The following is a 20,993-nucleotide window of genomic DNA, read 5'->3' as shown; positions in this document are numbered from 1 at the left end:
GAGATTCAGAGGATCCTAGAAAGACCTTCACTTAATGGAGAGCCTTGGGGATTCCACCGAGGAGGGGATAGAGGGAGGAAGAGGAGCCACAGCGTCAGGACCAGGTCTGCCCGGGAGGTTGACTTCCATGCAGACAGAGTGTTGGAGGTGTCTGTAAGACAGGAGGCCCTGGCCATGGGAGTCTACAGTACGTTTGGAGACCATTATTTGAAGATGTTCTTGAAAGGACATCCTACATCTCCCATCCACACAGCAGAGCAGGTGTCTTCCAGTTGGTCAGCATTCACGATTGCTTGCAGCAACGCGAGTGGATTGTGGTTACCTAAAGGAGCGGCAGAACAACTAGGAAGAGAGGTGGAGCTGCACAAACAGGCAGAGCCAAGCATCAGAAGCCACCCTGGGGGTGTGGGTGACGGGGATGGACACATGGCCTTTGCGTGGTGATATTAGCGGGATGAATCAGCTCCAGCTGTCCCCACCCCGTGTCTCTCAGCCCCAGATCAAATATCAGAGAGAGAACGTGATTCACTAAGTGTTGGGATGTCGGGTTGTGAGCAAGGGAAGAGCTGGATTGTTGATTGACACCCTTTCAGGGACTGTGTACAGTAGGAGGAGTGCATGCTGGGTAGTAAAGCCAGTAGAAGTCCTTTGTGGTCCCTGTGGCCTGGTTGTTGACTCGGTTTGTTATCATTTGCATAGCCACCCTCCTGGCACTCAGGGCTACTGTTTCACCTGCAGCCAAGGAAGCTTTCTCCATCTGTCTTCGAGAGGGCTGGAACTGATGTGGATTTATCTCCTGTCTCCAAACCATATAACTCTGGAGGCAAAAAGTGATGGATGTGACTCATTTTCTTGTCAAGAAAGGGCATGACCTTGGGGCTGTGTGCCTTTTCCTTCACCATTGAGGGCAGGGTGTTGATGGGACCAGAAGGTGGATGTGTCAGTCCAACAGGGGCTTGCTGAGAAGAAGCCCACATACCAGTCACCCACGGATATGGGGCACCTGTCCAATCGTGAGTCTCCTGTCACTTTCTGTCACCCAAACAGATTCCCGAGTGCAGTGGCCTTTGGCAACACACAGAAAAATCATGGAAAGGAGGGGATGTAGGATCCCAGCTTCCTTTGCCTTCTCATCATGGGCTGAACCAAATGCTGGGAGCAGTCATTTCCTCGGTAGCAACATTGATTCATGGGAGCACATGAATTACTGAGGAGACAGGGCCTCTGCTGCTTGTCCTCAGGTCTCTGGTCTTTGGTTTATAGAGTCCTCCTCTCTCTCTCTTCTCTCTCTCTCTCTCTCTCTCTCTCTCTCTCTCTCTCTCTGTCTCTGTGTGTTGTGTGTGTGTGTGTGTGTGTGTGTGTGTGTGTGTGTGTGTGTGTGTGTGGTGTGTGTGTCTGTGTGTGGTGTGTGTCTGTGTGTGTGTGATGTGTGTGTGATGGGTATGTGTCTCTGTGTGTGTGTGGTGTGTGTGTGTGTGGTGTGTGTGTGTGTGTGGTGGGTGTGTGTGTGTGGGGGGGGTGTGTGTGTGTGTGTGGTGTGTGTCTGTGTGTGTGTGATGGGTGTGTGTGTGATGGGTGTGTGTCTGTGTGTGTGTGTGTGGTGTGTGATGTGTGTGTCTGTGTGTGTGTGTATGATGTGTATGTCTGTGTGTGATGTGTGTGCCTGTGTGTGTGTGATGTGTATGTCTGTGTGTGATATGTGTGTCTATGTGTGTGCACATATAATAATAAACATAGCGATACACATGCTCCCCCTTACCAGCTGAGCATTTCACTAGGAAATACTCCTCTGAGTAGTTTCAGCAGAAGTCCCAGTGCTGATTCTCATCAGGAGGCTCAAGTGACTTGTCCATCCCTAATTCCACACGGTGGCCTCCGTCCTACATCCATTCTTGGAGCCAGAGGATGAGGGAAGCCTTTGATAACTCACACAAATTGTGGGTCAGAGAGGAGTGATGGCTCAGAAAAGAGTGGGGGACAGATGCTGGTCAGGTGGAAACCAAAGACGTCTGCCATACTTTGATTTGGCTTCTCGTGTTCTGAGGACACCATGATGGATGAGCAAAGGCATGTTAGTGTTCCTCGTAAACGTTGGCATCCTATGCTGATTCCCTGCCCCCATCTTCAAGGTATGAACAAGAAACAGAGGACACAGTCAAGAACAGCCTCCAAGTGTTACCCTGGTTCTCTTGGGTCTGGCTCCTTCAGGGTACTTAAACGCAGAGGGACGATGTAGAAGTTTCTTTCTCTGGATTCATTTATCCTGGGCCCTTTACTGAGGCCCATGCCTTAGCTCCCTCCTGGGGGCCCAATCACTCTGTAAAGGAATACCTGGCAGTTGCTGACAACTGTAGGGTGATTGCCCCTGCTCCAGTCTTCCCTTCTTAGTGCTTGGTTCAGATAAGCAATTTGCTGTCTCTTCTTCCTTCCTTACCAAGGAAGGAGTCCTTGACATTTTAGGAATTCCTTATGTGACTGGGTAGCCTATCCATATGATGGGGTAAGGTGAAGCTGTGGAAACAGAATGGGGCTGTTGTCTCCATAGTGAAGAGAAACAGGCTCTTGGCTGTGCTCGATTGGGAAAAAGCAGGTGGTGGAGGCATGTGCCGAGGCCTGATGCTCAACTCTCCAAGTGCTTCTGAACTGCTTCCTCAGTGCACCAAAGCCTGCCCCATCTCCTCACCAATTCTACTAAACCAGAATCTTTGGGACTAAACATTTTTATAAACAGCTCCCTGGGTGGTTTGGAGTGTGAAGCCATGCTGAAAACCAGGCAATGATATCCTAAGGTAAAGCATCAGGGATATAGATGAAAAAGAAAAAGGAAATGGAAATATATCGTAGACAACACACAGCCATCCTGGGAATAGCTGAGGATTGGTTTCAGGAATGCCCTTGGAAGTCCCCAAATACTCTGGCAGCTAAGATTCATTTGCCGAATGGCTTAGTGCTGGCTTGAAACCGACCCTCACCTCCTGAATGCTTTAGCTAGCTCTAGGTTGCTTTTAACTCCTAATGCAATGGAAATCCTGTGCCGATAGTTGTTACCATGCATTATTTAGGAAGCAACGTCAGGAAACAAGTTTGTACAAGTTCAGGACAGATGCAGGCTTTTCCTCCCAAATATTTTTGATAGTTGGCTGATGGAATCGTCAGATATAGAACCCTTGCATATGGAGGGCTGATTGTACACATATAGACCTACATATGGACTCCCATATGCAGAGGATGTTTCCGCAAGATCCAGGGTTTATCCAAGGATTGTATAAGGAGATGCAAAGAAGAGTTTCTTCCGGATATGACACAAACAGTGATTTTTGAATTGGCAGTGTTCAGGTTTCTTAACCAGCAAGCGCAGCACACTCGTTTCAAAGGAATGTTCACTGCATATGGAGAAGTTGCCAGACAGGGCTCTGAAAGACCCCTGAACTTACATGGCTTCTCAGGTGAGGGCAGCCTCTTGCCCCCACACCCTCAGTGCCCACAGCCTCCCCTGCAGCCTCTTGACTCAGCTGAGTGTGAAGGTAACCAAATGAGCCAACTTGTTGAGTCATTCACCATCCATCCGTCCATTCATTCATGCTTTTTAAAATTAAGAGTTGTACGATCCCATTTCTCCTCTTCATAGCCACATGGCCTTCTTCCTGTCCTATGCTTGGGCTCTGTTTGCTCCAGCAACCTATCACCTGAGGTGGAGAAAGAAGCTTGAGCTAGAATAAGCAGCTAAGGCACAGCCTGTGCGCTGGCAGCATGCAAATGCATTAATCCTAATGTATTTGCTTCCATAAAGCTTAGCAAAAATCCTCTCTGGCATCCACATTCATGAACCCAGAGCCACCGTTGCCTGCAGCCAAGTGTCCTTTGGAAAGACCTGTATTCCTCAGTTCAGCCCAGTCTGGCCATGTCCCAGGCTGACTTCACTTAGCCAGAAGGTCTGGCCTTTGCAAACATCTGAGCTTGCAACTCCTGCATCAAGCTAGTAAGATGAGCAAACCATCAGCCGCCCCACTGGGATGCCGAGTGAATTGTCTTTGGATAATGTGTTGTTTCTATTCCAGTCTGGCCTGAAGTCTGCTGCTTAAAGGACAGGTCCTCCTGCCTTCTATTTCATCTGTGGACTGCATGTGGTAGGCTGTGGTGCAGACACGTTGATGGAACAAATACGCATGATAGGGGACGTATGCAATCTGTACTAACGTGGCTGTCATTGGCCTGACAGGACTGTGAGGCAGTAGGGCAAGAGGAGAAAAGAGTTAAGCCACACAGTGATTACATCATGGAAGGGAGCCTTGTACTTTATCCCCTAAGGCTGTTTCCATCCACGAAGACATACGCAGTAACAACTACACTTTACATCTATATTAGCCCAATACAAGAACTCCTAACCACATGAGTCGTTAAGCACTAGAAATGTAGTTAGCAAGAATGGATACATTTTATTTAATTGCTTTAGATTTTTATAGTTCCCCCCTTTGGAGTTAGTTGCTACCATGTTGGATGGCATAGCTTTAGACCACAGGCAGCGAGTGGATGGTCAGAGCAGGAAACTGACACCAAGGCTAGGTCATCAGAGGGTGAGTTTTCCGTAAGCGTGTAGGCGGCGTGGAGTGGGAGGAAGTGTGTGGGAATGTAATTGACAACACTTGACCTTTATTAGGTAGTGACTGTGTCCACACACTGAGTCAGGATGAACTCAGCAAATCCTCGTAACAACTCTCTTATAAAAGGTAGAATTATCGCCCGTATTTTGCACGCCGGGTTTTTGGGACAGAGCAACATCAATGAGCATCTTCAAGGTCACAAAGTTGATAAGTCACGGTAACTGGTAGAGGCCATTTGGCTACAGAGCTTGTACTCTGAACATGCACCCCCCCTCCCCAATTCTGGAAGAAAGTAAATGAATCTCTCTTAAGAGAATAATGTATTCCATCCCCTGCCGCTTCACATTCGCACATGACATCTCATTTAGATTTCTTGACAATTATGTGGCATTGCAGTCCTATCTCTTCTACGGTTATGGAAACTTTGGCTCACAGAGACGAGATATCAAGACAGGCTGATGAGGCTCTGGGGAGCCCAGCCGAGGCTTTCTTACCAAGCCACCCTCTCTGAGTTCCTGAGGGCGGCTGAGGGGAGCCGGTGGGGAATGCGCAGGAGGATCTTCTGCAGAGGCTGTTGTGCAGGAAGAGTCAGTGGGATTCAGCAAGTGACTGAATGGCAGGGGTGAGCAGAGCGGGGGAGGAGCCCTCCTGGAACAGGGATGAATGACAAACACACGTGTGCCTGCACCAGTCGGATGTGTGGGCTCCCGAGGAGGGCAGGCCGAGTTTCCAATAGCGTGTCACCAACCACTAACTGAACGACCTTGGGCAGTGACCTGTGAGCATCAGGCTCCCTGGGGATAGAATGGAGATCCTTCTCGGGGCACAGGTTTGACTAAGTCTCAGGTTTCACAGACACATGTGTGAAAACCAGTGTCTGTCTGTCTGTCTCTCTCCCTCCCTTCTTCTCTCTTCCCTCTCTATTACCCTCTTTCTCTCTCCCAGACAGACAGACAGACATCTTGCCATGTATCCCAGGCTCACCTCAAGCTTCCTCCTGCTTCAGCCTTCCAGGCACTGGGATTCTAGGTCTGTGCCATCACATATGCCCCCTAAGTCCTTCTCAGTGCCAGTGAGGTCAGGTACCGGGAGACCACGGACCAGACTGCTGTGTTTCAGCTAGGGAGGGAAGAATCCTGCTTCATCTTGGGCTCTAGTTCATGTCTGACCTAGAAGGAAAGGGCGATCCTTCCCAAACAAAAACCAAGATCAAGTCAAGCGAAACCCGTATGCTGTCAACTGCAAGCCGGATGCCCTTTTCCACCAAGCCCTCACACATATGTTCTCATCTGAGCAATGGTATTATAAGAGCAGGTATTATTATTTTCAATAATTTATTTATTTTTTACTCATTTTACATCTTAATTGCAGCCCCTCCCAGTTGCACCTTTATAAACCCCCTATGAGAAGGGGAGCCCCACCTTGGTTACCACCCTACTCTGGCACATCTAGTTCCAGCAGGAATAGGCACATCCTCTTCTGCTGAGGCCCAACCTGGAAGTCCAGGAAGAGGAAGGGGATTCAATGGCAGGCAACAGAGTCAGGGACAGACCCCACTCCAGTTGTTAGGGGACCCACTTGAAGAGCAAGTTGCACATCTGCTGCAAATGTGTAAGGGGCCTGCATGTTCTTTGCTTGGTGATTCAGACTCCGTGAGCCCCTGGGGCCTAGGTTAGTTAACTCTGTGGGTTTTCTTGTGGTGTCCTTGACCCCTCTGGCTCCTCTGTCCTTCCATCCTCTGCTGCATGAAGCCTCTAGGAGACGGTTATGCCAGGCTCCTGTCTGCGAGCAGAGCAGAGCATCATTCACAGTGTCGTAAGAGCCGGTGGTATTATTGTTACTTCCACTTTGGAAAAGGGAATTGAGGCTTGGAGTACAAAACGCATATCTATAGCCTCCAGCTTATGGGGTCTAATTGGAGGTTTAAGCTGAGACCCACCTGGTCCCTGAGGTGTGATTGACATCCTCTGTCAATGGTAGCCTTCCTGAGGGCTGGCAGGCTTGGGACATCCTGAGAGAGGTGAGAACCTAGGGAAGTACTCAGGGTCTCTCAGTACTCAAGAGCTCTTGTCTCCTCCCACCATAGCTAGCCACAGTAACGTTAGGATTTCTATCTCACATTGATAGGAATATGATGCATGAGTGGACACCCAAGGATGCTAGGTTTATACCCAGTGAGAACTGGATGGAAGTAGGAGGTCAGAATCAAAATGGAGAATAGACTCGGGTCCCTCTGTACTGTCCTATTCAAAGTATGACAGTGCTGTGGGTGTTGGGAGTAGAGTAGAATTGCAAACTCGACACTTTCCTGGGACAGTTACCCCACAGAGGTCTGTTGGGAGTGTCCCTTCAGCCATCTGGTGTTTATAGCATCAATCACACGCTCCTAATTCTTAGCTAGTGTATTAGTTTCCTCAAGCCCTTGTAACACATTCAAAGACACCCAGGTGCCTAAAATGGTACAGAGTTAGTGTCTTACAGCTCTCAAGGCCAAAGTCTAAAAATGGCTTTGTTAGGACTAAAGTCAAGGTGTCAGCTGGCTGCTTTCCACATGGGAGACTAGAGGGGACACTCTGTTCCTTGCCTTTTCCAACTGCTATGGGCCACCCACAGTCCTTGGTCACGTTCCTTCCCACAAGAACAGCACGCCAACCTCTGCTACAACCATAGGAGCTCATTCTCTGACTGACCCTTCTGCCTCCACATAAAAGGAGTCTTGTGGTTCCATTGAGCCCACTCCAAAAAGTCAGTGTCTCTCCCCTCTGCAGAGTCCTCAGCTTAATCACATCTGCAAAAGACATTTTTTTTTTACCCAGGAAGGTTAACAGTCAGGGTTCCTCCGGATGGGAGGGACATAGGCATCTTGCTTCGGAGGCAGCCGTGTTAGCCTTCATGAAGGAAAGTGTGGAGATTCACGGAGCGGGGAACCTTTCTCACTCCTCACTGAAGCTGAGTTAAAGCCCCTCTACATGCGTGTGTTCTACCTTTCCCCTGCTGCTCTTATCCATTACCTAGTTCAGAGGCGTTCGTGTTTGGAACCCTACCCAGTAATCTACGCAGGTCTCTAGACTGGACTGAGAGGGTGACAGGCTGCAGACTTTCGCACCCAGGACCTTGAGGAGTAATAAAATACAGTGTGGAGCGTGTAGGATTCTTGGTTTCCTCCAGCTACCTGCGTGGAAGTGGGACCTGGCACATTCAGCAGCTCTGAAATGCCTCCTTTTTAAAGAAAAGCTTGTCTGCCCCTGAATTTGCCAAACAGAAATGAGGGGGTGTTTATTTGTATCACAGAGAGATTTAGTTTGTTTCTTAAAATAGACAGCCCTAGTCCTCTTTAAAAGCGTGTTTTAGTTAATGGGGAATTTGATTTGCACAACTTTGGAGAAACAAATCACTTAAGGGAGTTACCTGCACTGCATGCAGCTCTTCAGTTTCCAAAGTCTGTCCCCATTGGGCAGAGGGACACGCCATTCCGGCCACTTGGCCTATTGGTTCCTCCTCGCTGGGCCAGATCATTTATTTTTGTGCTAATTGGAAGGCTGCCCAAAGAGACCTTACCCATGGAGGAATTTGGAGGAACCACTCAGGAGCCACCCCACCATGGTGTGATAAGGGTGTACTTCTTCTCTTTCTGCCGTTCCTTCACATACCAGACATTCCTTTATTTACTGGCTGGCATTAATATCAGCGGTGACACCGGGAACTGCAGTAGACACCAGAAACCTTGGAGAGGATGTGCTAGTTATTCCTCGTTTCCTGTCAGAAGGACGAGGGTGAAGAAGGTCCTGACTCAAGCTTTGGAAGTTTTGAAAAAGGATTCTAGAATAAAATTGCTATTTGAAAATAGGGAAAGAGACTGTCCTTATTCACTCCAGATCAAAGAAGAAATTCACACCATAATGATGGACCACTTAGAAATGTAATAATGACTCTAAATAGAAAACTTAAGACCAGCCAAAACTCTACTTAAAAGAAGAGTTTTGAGCCCGAAAAGCTCTTTCAATTTTAATGAAGATGAATGGGAAGGAATCAACCGGATTGTCCGTTCCAGCAGCTCCGGGAGCGGTGTGTGCTAGGAGCCGGTATTTGTTTGAGGTTTAGATAGCACAACTCCGAGGATAGACGATGCCACCATGATATGGGAACTGCCACCTTTCAGAGAGGACACAGAAGCACAGGGAGGACAGATGACATACCAGAACATTCCAGATTCAAATGTTCAAGGTCCGAGCAGGCCCTGAACATAGTGAAAATCTGTCTCAAAATAAAAAGGGGTCAGGAAATGGTTCTGTGGGTAAACTGCTTGTTCAACAAGCAAGAAGACTTGCGATCAGCTCAGCAGCACACATGTAAAAGCCAGGCTTGGTAGCTCATATCAGTAACCTAGCACCCTTGGAGAGTGGTAGCTCCTACCCTAGCAGAATCGGTGCTAGTTAGTTAACTAACTAATAACTAGCTAACTAACTACTTAAGTGAAGTGGAGAGCTACTGAGGAAGATACTCAACATTGACATCCAGTTTCCACAAGCCTGTGTATACCACACACATACGTGTGTGTGTGTGTGTGTGTGTGTGTGTGTGTGTGTGTGTGTGCGTGTGTGTAGAGAGAGGGAGAGAGAGAGAGGGGGGAGAGAGAGAGAGAGAGAGAGAGAGAGAGAGAGAGAGAGAGAGAGAGAGTGAGTTAGTTCGTTCAGTGTAGAGCAGTTATTTAGTATGGAAGTGGCCCTGTGTTCTATCACTGGTACCAAAAAAGAAATACATTAAAAATAAAATAATAGACATCAGAGATGTGGCTCATAAGATGCTACATCGTAAGTACACGGGCAATTTCCAAAGTATAGACACAAACTAAAGGACATTCTGGGGAGTCATGAAAGGCAACTTTGGTGGGTGTGAGAAACTCGTAGGAGGGGGAGGGGTGATTCTGGCTGGGAAGGACAGCTACCGGCCCTTTATTTCCTGGTGTTCTGACAGTTCTAGATGTAGAAATACGATAAGGGGCAGGGGCATATATATGAGAAAGGAGGAAAGGAAATATGATTACTTGGGATAATGCAATTTTCTAGGTAGGATCTGAAGGCAACTAAAAACCCTTATCAATGATTATGAGTTTTGAACAGGCTACAGAACCCTCACGGTGGGATTTGCATTACTCCCCTGTCTATAGACAGTAGCTAGCTGGAAACTACAATGAAGAAAGCACATTAAAACAGGGATCCCTCAGACGGTCCACTGTCAGCACCGCATCGGGACAGTGTGGAGAGAGTGAAAGGCTCTCTGGGAGATGTGAAGCAAGAATTTTTAACGAGGGAGCAATCAATTCCTGGAGGAGTGACTTGTTTTTGTAAAAGTGTCAGCTATCTTGAATTTTAATTTTGAAAATGTAAGGCCAGTTCAATGAAAGCCCTAATTATTTTGTTTTATTTTATTTTTGGAGAACGGGGATTGACTTAACGTGGGTCTAATGCAATCCCCACTGGTATTTTAAGAACCTTGATAAACTGCTTCTGAAGTTCAGTTGGACGGATAAACCCACAGCAATAGCTAAGAAAACATTGAAAATAGGGATAATGAGGGGCCCCAGTGTGGCACAATGTGTTCTATAGCTGCTGTAATTGACCCCCCTCTTGCCCTACTTCACGACAGATCAGGGGACAAAGCTAAAGGCCTGAAGATAAGCTCAGCGTATATAATTATTGAACACTTAATAAACTTGGCATTAGAAATCCATGCAGAAGGACAGAATTATTCAATCAAGGCTGCTGGGACAGCTGGGTACCTATGGTGGGGGTAAAGTCTAATGTTCACCAGACTCCAAAACGTTACAGAGAGATTAAAGATCTCAAAGTAGAAATGGCACCAAATGTAGATGTGAAAACATTCTCACATGCATGACTTGGGAAACAGAGAGAGTCCCCGGCTGGTTGTCTGTTCAAGTGAACCGGAAGTGCTTTCTTTACACTAACTTTCCTTGCACTGCTTTGAAAGTTGTATATGGAATGTTTGATCTTATTTTAATTGTTCGTTTTTTATTGTTAATATTTATAGTCTTATACATGCTGGGAGAATGTTCTGCCCTTGAGTGTCACCCCAATTGTAATTCTTAAGCAAATGTATTATCACAGTGTGTGAGTGGTGCGTATGCATGTGCGTGTGTGTATGTGAGTGTGTGTGAGGGGTGGTGTGTATGTTGAATGTGTGTGCATGTGAGTGTGTGTGGTGTGTGAGTATGTGAGGGGTACTGTGTGTATGTGTGTGAGTGTGTGTGCATGTGTATATGTGAGTACATGAGTATGTGTGGTGTGTGTGTGAGTGTGTGGTATGTGTGAGTGTATATATGCATGTGTGTGTGAGAACGTGTGTTGAGTGTGTGTGCATGTGATTGTGTGTGGCATATGTGAGTGTGTGAGGGGTGATGGGTGTATATGTGTGTGTGTGAGTGTGTGTATGCATGTGTGTGTGTGTGGTGTGGGTGAGAATGTGTGTTGAGTGTGTGTGCATGTGAATGTGTGGGGTATGTGTGAGTGTGTAAGGGGTAATGTGTGTATATGTGTGAATGTGTGTGTATGCATGTGTGTATGTGTGGCATGTGTATGTGTGGTATGTGGTGTGTATGTGTCTGGTGTATTTGTGAATGTGTGTGGTGTGTGTATGAGCGTGTGAGGGGTGGTGTGTATATGTGTGTGAGTGAGTATGTGTGTATGTGTGGTATGTGTGAGTGAGTGTGTGAGGGTGTGTGTTGAGTGTGTGTGCATGTGAGTGTGTGGGGTATTATGAATGTGTGAGAAGTAGTATGCATGTTTATGTGTGCATGTGTGTTCATGTGTGCATATGAGTACATGTGTATGTGTGGTGTGTATGTGAGGGATGGTGTGTGTATGTGTGTGTACATGTATGTTCATGTGGGTTTGTGTGTGTATGTGTGGTGTGTGTGTGAGTGTGTATGTGTGGTGTGTTAATAAGTGTGTGTTGAATGTGTGGTGTATGTGTGAGTGTGTATGTGTGGTGTGTTAATGAGTGTGTGTTGAATGTGTGGTGTGTGTGTGAGTGTGTATGTGTGGTGTGTTAATGAGTGTGTGTTGAATGTGTGGTGTGTGTGTGTGTGTGTATGTGTGGTGTGTTAATGAGTGTGTGTTGAATGTGTATGGTGTGTGTGTGAATATGTGAGGGGTGGTGTGTGTATGTGTGTGTGTATGTGTGTGTGTGCATGTGTGTGAGTGTGTGAGTATGTGTGGTGTGTGTGTGTATGTGGTGTGCTTATGACTGTGTGTAAATGTGTGTACTTGTGTGAAGGTCAGAGGACAAGAGTCAGGGGTTGCTGGGATTAAGCTGAGATTGTCAGGCATGTCCATCAAGTGCTGTTCCTGTGCAGCCACCCTGCCAGCGTCTCCATCCTAACTGTTAACACACTTACACTAGTCCTGTGTGCCATTCATCAGTGTGCACAGCTCCTTGGGGAACACAGGCTGCAGCACATTCAACACTCCCACCTCGTGTTCTGTGTGTTAGCCTCTCTCTGTGTTTCAGCCTCTGTCTTAAAGTTGTATTTTATGGAAGAATCAAGCATGTATAAAAAGAAGACAGATTGGCATTAAATTCTCATGTGTCCACCAGGAACATGTAATAAGTCATAATGATTAACTTTCTTTTGTGTCCTTTTCCTTTCTTCCTTTTTAAAAAAATCTATCACCCTCCTGAGCGTACCAAATTACTTTGAGCTGAGTATTTCATCCACAGCACTTTTAGGTTGCAGCCCTGAAAGATGAAGATGTGGTTAGAATAACCACCATGCCACTGTCATACCAAAGGCATCTGTTCTCTAACATCAATAAGGGTAATTGCCTATTATCATAAAAAACAAGTGAACAGATCCATTTTCCTGCTTGTCTTGGTGGATTTTTAATATTGCTGGTTTACTCAAAATTAGGATTCAGATAACATATGCATACTGCTTGTGAGCAAGATGTTTCTTCTATGTCTTTGGATGTAAGTTTTCCTTGTATTTTCTCCTTGTCCTTTTCTTCCCTTCTGTTCCTCTTGTTGGAGAGTCCTTATTGTTTTTGTGTGTGCAGCTGCCGGTGTTCTGGGACTTGCAGGAGGGGGTTGTGACTGCCTCTAGGTAACACCAACTAACCAGTTCCTGGCCTTTGTACTTCCTGTGATGTAGTAGAACCCTGTTAAGACTATCCTGTGACAGTGTTCACAGACACTGTGACGACAGGCTCACACAACACATCTCTGAGCAGCTTGAAATCGTCTCTTCTGTTTGTTGAGCATGTGCTTTACAAAAGCTCTGAGCTGGTTCCTCACTCAGCGCATCCTCTAGGAGCCCAGGAGTCTATAGAAGGCTTGAGAAGCAGCACCGTAAAATGTGTTTTATTATGTGTATATGTCCTCGCTGGCTGCCTCTTGTCATGTAACCCCCAGATAGTGAAGCTGTATCACCGATGCCTTGCGCTCACGAGGTTGCAGACTTATGTTTATATGTGTTTGGTTGCAAATTACAAGCCATGTTGCGGCCTTCCTCCTCCTCCAACTTTACAACCCCTCCTCCTTCTCCCACACTCCCCTCCGATTTCCTCCACCTTCTTCTCCCCCTTCTCTTTCCTCTTCTCCCTTTCCACCTCTTTCCCCTTTCTCCTGCCCTCCTTTTCATCTTCCTCCTTCCTCCCCATGCTACTCCCTCCTCCTCTTCATCCCTGAGTTTCCAGCCTGCTAGGCAGGCTCTCCACTCCGAGCTCCGCCCCCAACTTGGAGGCTGTTTCTTCTACTCCTACACTGACTTGACACTGATCTGGTGAGAGGAGCACGCCTCTGCCATTCTTTCTCACTGTTCCTCCACACCCTTCCTGTTCTAATCATCCCTCCAGGTAGGAGTCTAATGTTTAAACACACATGTTCCTTATGTATTATGGGTCTAAATATCCGCAAAGGACTTAATCTGGTACTTGATCTAAAAAACAGCATCCTATTTCCAAGCCAATAAAAGACTAGGGAGGCACTCTAAGTGATCTTCAAGAGGCTGTAACTTGCAGTATATATGATTCTTAGCACACTAGATAAATTAATTTTCCATATGTAAAGAAGTGTGTGTGTGTGTGTATGCACCTACGTGTGTGTGTGTGTATGCACCTACGTGTGTGAGTGCATGAGTGTGTGTGTGTGTGTGTCTATGTGTATGGTGAGCCTGTGTGTGTGCATGTCAGCATGTGCATGTGTGCAATGGAGACAAATAGAGGTGAGTGCATGTGTGCATATTTCTTTTTTAGAGTGTGTGTGTGTGTGTGTGTGTGTGTGTGTGTGTGTGTGTGTAAGTCCAAAGCTGACATACCCTGTGTTTCTCAATTGCTTTTCATTCTTCTTCGAGACAGAGGTCTCTGTCTCTGAATCTGGAGCTAGCCAGTTCTAGCTAGCTAGCTGACTCTAGGGATCCTCTGTCTCTGCATCCTGGGGGATACTGGGATTAAAAGAGGCAACCTTAAAGGCCGAGTGGAGTCTGGGGATCAAACACTAGTCTTCACAATTGTGTGCTGAGTACTTTATCCACTGCGCTGTCTCTCAAACCCCCTACTTAATTTAGACATCTAATGTTTGTGCAATATGTCAGTTACATCAGTACACCAACAGAGGGCACGAGGGAGAAGCTGATGTTATTTTGCATGACATCTTCATCTGGAGCAACCTAATGACTTCTTCCTTCTTTGTCTCCCCTGTGCTTTCTTTTGCAGTCTGCTGCTTTGTTGTACACAAGCGCTGCCATGAATTCGTCACGTTCTCCTGCCCTGGTGCGGACAAGGGCCCGGCCTCTGATGTGAGTACCTGGTGATGGCCACCCTTCCTGGTTCACAGTCGCTTTGATGGGTTTGCTTTCAGTAAGGGAAAGTGGAGAAGGGGTGTGGCTGGGCAGGGAAACAACCAGGTCCTCACTCTATGATCTTGCTTAGTGACTTTACCTTGACACTAGGGCCTGGTACTCAATGAACAGTGTGCCCATAAGAGGTAACCTTTTCAATACATTTCCTAGTTCTTTGCTGAGAAGTCTTAATATCAGGATCCACAAATCAGAGGAATGGGGAGGGTATGTGATCCTGCTATTAATCATTCTAAATTATTAGTTGGCTACAGTAGCACACTCTGTAACCCCAAACACACAAAGGTGGGATTGTGAGTTATGGGTTAGCCTGGGCTACATGGTGGGATCCTGTTTCAAAAACAAACTAAACAAACCAACACTTAACCACAGTGCGACCATTGCAGGCTGGACAGAAGATGTTTGTAGGTAAAACAGATCAGTATTTTTCTCATCAGTATTTACTCATTATGTAATTTAGTATGGATTGAGAAAACAAATTTGGTAATGATTTCGGACTTCTGATTTAGATATAAAAATTCCTATCTAAGGAAAATTATTTTGGTTAAGTAAAGATAATTCAGTTTGAAGATGATTAAGTCAATGAGAAGATGGTTGACCTGAGGCTAGGGCAAAGCGCTTGGTGTAGGTTTGTCTGAAATTTGGGGTTTTGTTAGTTTTCTTCACAATAGCCATTCTCAGCCCTAACATCCTTCCTTCCTTCTGCTGGCGGCCACCACTAATGCTAGATGGTGAAAATACCTGATACCTGCATGATGAGTCAAGATTTCTCAATGGAGCTCCTGGGAATCTCCTCCACTTCTTGGCTCAGTATTCCCGTGTTTGATTTGTTTCTAGGAAGAACACGAATGCCTTTCCTTTCCTCTTTTATCAGCACAGCCATTCCAGTGACCTTAGATCATAGTGGCCAGAAGAGTGGCCCGTGCTGATTGGCAAGCTCTAATCATGTGCGGTGATGGTCTGAATGTGTCGTCTCTCTCCAAATTCACGCTGAAATCTAACCCTCTGGTATTAGAGACAAGATATTTAGGATGTGATCAGGTCAAGAATGAGGCACCTTCATGGATGGATGGCATCCATGCCTTTAGGAAAAGGACCCTAGAGAGATGCCTTACCCCCTCCGTCATGTGAGGTACACCAAGGCATTAGCAATGTAAAAAGAAGTGGGTTCTCACTAGACACCATGTCTGCCATTCTTTGGACTTTGGACTTCTTGGCTCCTAAAACCATGAGAGATACATTTTTGTGATTTAAAAGTCACCTGTTTTAGTTTGGTAGCCCAAACAGACTGAAACAGGAAGTTTTGTGCCAAGAATGGTTCTAGATGAATAGAAATTCAGACTCTGGAATTTCTGGAATTAAGGCAAGGTTCTCAAGTGGATGTAAGGATTCTCAAAATTAGCATCAGTGCATGCTGTTTCCCTGATGGCCAAGAGCCTGTCACTCACTGGTGGTAATTAGAGTGGTCCATTCACAATGACACTCCTAGTGACCCATCTGCAAACATGTGGGTTCCTCTCTCTAAGAGATGGTCCTCTGATAGCCTAGAAACTTCAGCTCTTCTTCCACAGTCCTACTTTGAGTTTCCTCTGCCTCAGAGCCAATGAGCCAATGAGCCAGGATGAGAGTAATGGAACTTGCTGGATTTAAGGAGTGGTTCTGTATAGCGAGGGAAAAAGAAAGATGTGCTTGAAACACAGGGGTTTTCTTAGTGCATCAACATGACTGTGGTTAGGGACCATAGAAAACTTTCAAGTAGCCAGAGTGAGACAGGATTACATGACCCGTACCCTTCAGAAATGAAGGTTTAGACCACCAGCTGAGGTAGTTGGTTCACAGCTCAGGGAGTGTGGAATGAGTAGAGGAGAGTTACAAGCAAGTACCACCTACAGCCTTGCAGCCAGCTCTAGAAATGAAGACTGTAATTACCACGTGTGATTGCATGAATACATTCTGTGTATTTATGAACCTCTATTATACAAATGTGTTTTCTTTCTCCTCATAGTCTTTTGGCATGTGAGATTAGACATGCTGACTTCATATCAGTACTTAAGTTGCTAATTTTTACATCTTAGTATTTAGGTACAGAGGCTCAAGAGCTGAGTAATCAGGTCTCAAGGCCCTTACCTCGTTCCCCAGGGAAGAGATCAGTTTGTGAGATTAAGATCTAGGGGTTGTCAAGTGAAATTATGATGTCGCTGTTATTTATTTTGAAATTAAGTGTAGTTCAAAGAGGTAGATATCAAATTTAGATAGGATGGGCTTACAATGGTTTATTTTTTTTTCAAGTATCAGCTTGCTTGGATTAAGGCATGTCATGAGAGCTAATAAAATGATGTCTAGGCGGGGCTTTGAGGGGTTTTCCAGAAGAGCTTAGTGTTCAAGTCATCTGTATGGGTGGGCAGCATTTGGTTTGAAGACTCAGGTGGAAGGAAAGGGCAGGCAAAAAGTGAGTTCACTCTGTGTTTGAACTAGGACATCTGTATTTCTTCTGCCCCCAGTGTCAATGCTCTCAGGTCTGAGGCTTTCAGATTTGTTCAGAATATACACCATGGGCAGTTCTGCCTCTCTGGCCTTTGGACTTGCCTTTGATGGGAATGTGCTGCTGGCCCTCTTAATTCTCCAGTTTACAGACAACAGATCATGGGATTTCTCAGCCTCCATCATCATGTGAGCCAGTTCACATAACCAATCTAGATATCTATAGCTACATCTTTCCTCTTGGCTCTATTTATCTGGAGAATCTCAATGCATGTATCTACTTCCAGAGATCAGAGTTCACATGCTTATCCCATGGTTAAAGAGTGAGGATAGATGGCCTCTTAGAGGAACCCTACAAAAGCAGTATTGTACATTGGCTAAAACTATAGACTATAAATAGAATGTAGATTCAGCCCTCCTAGATGTAAACCCGTATGATCTTAGGATAGTTATTTTAAAGCTCTTAAATTCTTCAGCTGAAAAAATTGGGTAAAATAGTAGCCTTTACTTTACAGTATTGTTATGAGTGTCAAATGCATCAATATGTCTGGAACCTCCTAAAACAGCGTTTGGTGAAAGATCTTTATATAGATGATGATGGTGGTGGTGATGGTGGTGGTGATTACAATGATGATGACGACGACGACAATGATGACTACTCTAGTGCTTGTGTGTGGGCAGTAAGATCAGAGCAAGTAAGTCTAGAGAATGAACAGGCTTTCTACTGACCATCTGGCAGTTTTTTTTTTGTGTGAAGGCTTCATGGGCAGCATAAGGAGTAACCCTTCTCTGTATGAATGGAAGAATGCAGACATTTCTTGCTATAGGCATGGGGAGAGCAGAAACTGCTCCCCACGGTCTCCACGCATAGGATTTGGCAGCCTGACTGCAGCGATGATCTGGGTGCTATTCCAAGAAGGTCTGTTGGCAGCAAGAATGATGAATTGGTCCAGACTCCTGAACTGGCTTGACTCGGTTCATTGACCTTTTCTCTGTCTCTGGTTGGAGGTGTGATTAAAGACCTGGGCACACCTGCTTGTCCACCTGGACAGGCTGTCTTTGGCTGCTACTGGTGCTCAGGCGGGTCTAGAGGGATGCCCTCCCCTCCTGTGACCTTGAAATACCGAGGACGCAGCAAGCTTATGAAGCAGAAATTGCATGTCTTTGTCTAGGGGAAAGGTGCACAGGACTCCACCCTCTGTTTTCCACTATTCCCAGCACTACCTGAGCAGGGATATATTCTGGACATCATTATAGGCTGATACTTACGTGACTGTCTCTACAGATGCAATCAGACTGTGATATACCAAGGCAACTTTATGAGCCAACCACTGTCCCAGTGAACCTAGCTCTTGATGGGTCCATTCAGTAGCAATGAGACTGGACAATATACACAGCACTCACTGTTGCGGCCATACAGCACAAAACATGGCAGAGTTTATGAATAATGTCTATGCTCCTCCATAGACCTTTCTCTTCTCCTAATATTACAGATTTTTAAAAATTATTTTTATTTTAAATTTTTTTACAATATACTTTGATCATATTCTTTTTCTTCCTGAATTCTTCCCAGATCCTACCCACCCAACTTCATGTTCTTCTCCCCCCTCTCTCGAATAGGAAAAACAAAACAAAATAAAACAAAATGAAACAAAATGAAACGAAATGAAAAGCAAAACAAATAGACAAACTAAAAATGAACAACAAGCGAATATGAAAAAAAAATACCAGAATGAAACTTTGTCTCCTCCTCACTCTAAGCCATGTCAGGAAAACTCTCATTCTTCTTGCGGGGCGGGAGGGGCTCTTAAGAGTCATTTCTCTAGAGCTGCCAATCACTTTCCTCAGGGGCAGTGTTACAAAGCACCAAGGCTGTGGACCATGCTCACGGTGTCCAAGGTCTCAGAATTAGGGAGGAAATATCACTGAGGGATGGAACTAGGGGGAGTCATGTGAGCTCTTTGTCCTGGGGGTTTTTCTGTGCTTGTGGGTATCTGATGGATTGGCTGGTGGTTAGGTGCTTGAGGATGAGTCCTCTCATGTACCTGGCATTGGGCAGGCTGCTGGTCCAGGTGCCTTGCTACTCCATCCTTCATTCTCTGGCTAGTGTTCGGGTTGTTCCTATGGTCATTTCAGGGTTCCAGGAAGCATTTAAAGTCTGTTCGTTATGTTTGCTAATGCCCTATACAAAGGTTATCTCATGCTCAAGTCCAGACAAGAGTGGTGAAAGACAGACTTGACTGTGTCATTAATCTGCTGCGTTGCCTCCATACGTGGGGAGCCACTGTAGAATAGAACTCTAGAGGCCATTGCCCTGGGTCTTTATTTTTAGAAGATCTGCAGGTTTTGTTGGGATTCCTAAAGGCATAGATGACCTCATTAAAAAATGCATCCCGCTCATTCCATACCCCAGATCCCAAGCGGATTTCACCCTTGCTAATTACAAATAAGTCCTATGGCAGTCCATTGAGCCTTCTCGTGGAAACTAAGAGTGTACTTGGGAGTCAGACATACCTGAATTCGGGGCCTGACTCCACCCAGATTCTCATTAGCAAAATTTGGGCATGCCATTTTACTTTCCTGTATCCAAGTTTCTCTATAGATCAGGACCAACCACGTGGGCTCATAAGGATACTTTTTAAATGTATTGAAAATGGGAAACGGCTGGCAAAGACAAATGGGTTAACAGCAGAAACACTCACAAAGCCCTTGCTTGAAAGTGATTCACACCGTGTGTGGCGAGCCTTTTATGCAGTAGCTGAAGGTACCTCGCTCCCTGTTCTGCGTATACTGAGAATCCTCTATATTCCCTGGTCCAGAGCAAACCAGCACAATATAATTATGTTTCCATCTCCATCTTCATTATTTTATATAAAAGCTCACGTTCTGTGATGCAATGCTGCCCAGTTCAGGCTTTGCAGCCAGGAAGCTCCAGTGTCAGATTCCGAATCTGCCATTTATTGCTCCTGTGACCTTGGGAAAATTAGTCAATTTCTATAACCTTTAGCTCCTATCTTTAAAATAGGGAGGGCAGTGGCTAAATCCTAGGGGGTAGGTGTCATGAGTATTTGCTGAGAAAATTGCTTGGGCCACACCTAAGATAGTGTCTGGCCCAAAGCAACGCTCAATAAATGGTTTTAAAATTATGATTAATATCTAGAGGTGTCTCTACCGCTCAGGAATGGAGGCAGGCCACCCTCTGACCCGAGGAAGAATAATGGCTAATAAAAATAGCACTAAGTATTGAGCGGGGGCCCTGGGCCAGGCCGTTCAGAAGTGGAGAAGCACTCCCGAGGTGGTTTGTCAATATTTTATGGTCTTAGAAGTAGTTTGTGATTTGCAAATGATGAAACCTAACCCTTTTGCCCTAAGGACGACAATTCTAGGAATTCTCGATGAGGGGTTATTTAAGGATAGGCGCATCTGTTTGGTTAGAATGACATTCATTGCATCAGTATTTATAGCGACTGAAATTTGGAAATGACTCAAGTCACTCCTGATGAATGCTTATGTAAGAGAAAGGCACCGCATCCTCATAATGGAATCCTGGCCAGCAACTATGGATCGGTGTCTGGGGCGGCAGAGCAGGTGCAGATCTTGGCCGAGCCGGTTCTTAAGCAGGTACTCATGCCTTTCAGAATGAATCAAAATGCATGCTCGGAGTTTGCACATTATTATATGTAAATTATACTTTAATAAAAGCCAGGCTGATTAAATGTTGGTTACCTTTAGAAGCGTGAGGCATCAAAACCACAGAAGTGTTGTGTTTTTATAGTATTTAAAATATCATTTGCAGTATCACGTGCACTCTTTACTATTAGACATGTGGTATTTAATATATAACATGCCGTTCTCTGTACACATGAAAACCGGAGGCTACATTTCTGAAACAATGTTTTGGTGGCAAGTATTAACTCTGCTCTCTGAGTTGGGTCTAGTGGCACATGCCCACGATCTCCTCACTCAGGATGAGGCAGGAGGATGGCAAGTTCAAGGCCAACATGGGCTATACAGTGAAGACCCCATCCCAAAACACATCT

General features: G+C 45.6%; 1 protein-coding gene across 2 annotated transcripts in view; it reads left to right on the top strand.

Annotated features, from left to right (window-relative positions):
- The window catches only part of Prkcb (protein kinase C beta), a 335,946-nt gene that overhangs the window by 122,127 nt on the left and 192,826 nt on the right, over positions 1-20,993 (top strand). For both annotated transcript variants that reach the window (XM_032892724.1, XM_032892723.1), the window contains exon 3: positions 14,330-14,412. In XM_032892724.1, coding sequence (XP_032748615.1) covers positions 14,330-14,412 — 83 coding nt within the window. The remainder of the gene's footprint in view (positions 1-14,329; positions 14,413-20,993) is intronic.

Source organism: Rattus rattus, chromosome 2 (assembly GCF_011064425.1).
Source record: "Rattus rattus isolate New Zealand chromosome 2, Rrattus_CSIRO_v1, whole genome shotgun sequence".
Classification (NCBI taxonomy): domain Eukaryota; kingdom Metazoa; phylum Chordata; class Mammalia; order Rodentia; family Muridae; genus Rattus; species Rattus rattus.
This window is presented reverse-complemented; position numbering and strand designations above follow the sequence as displayed.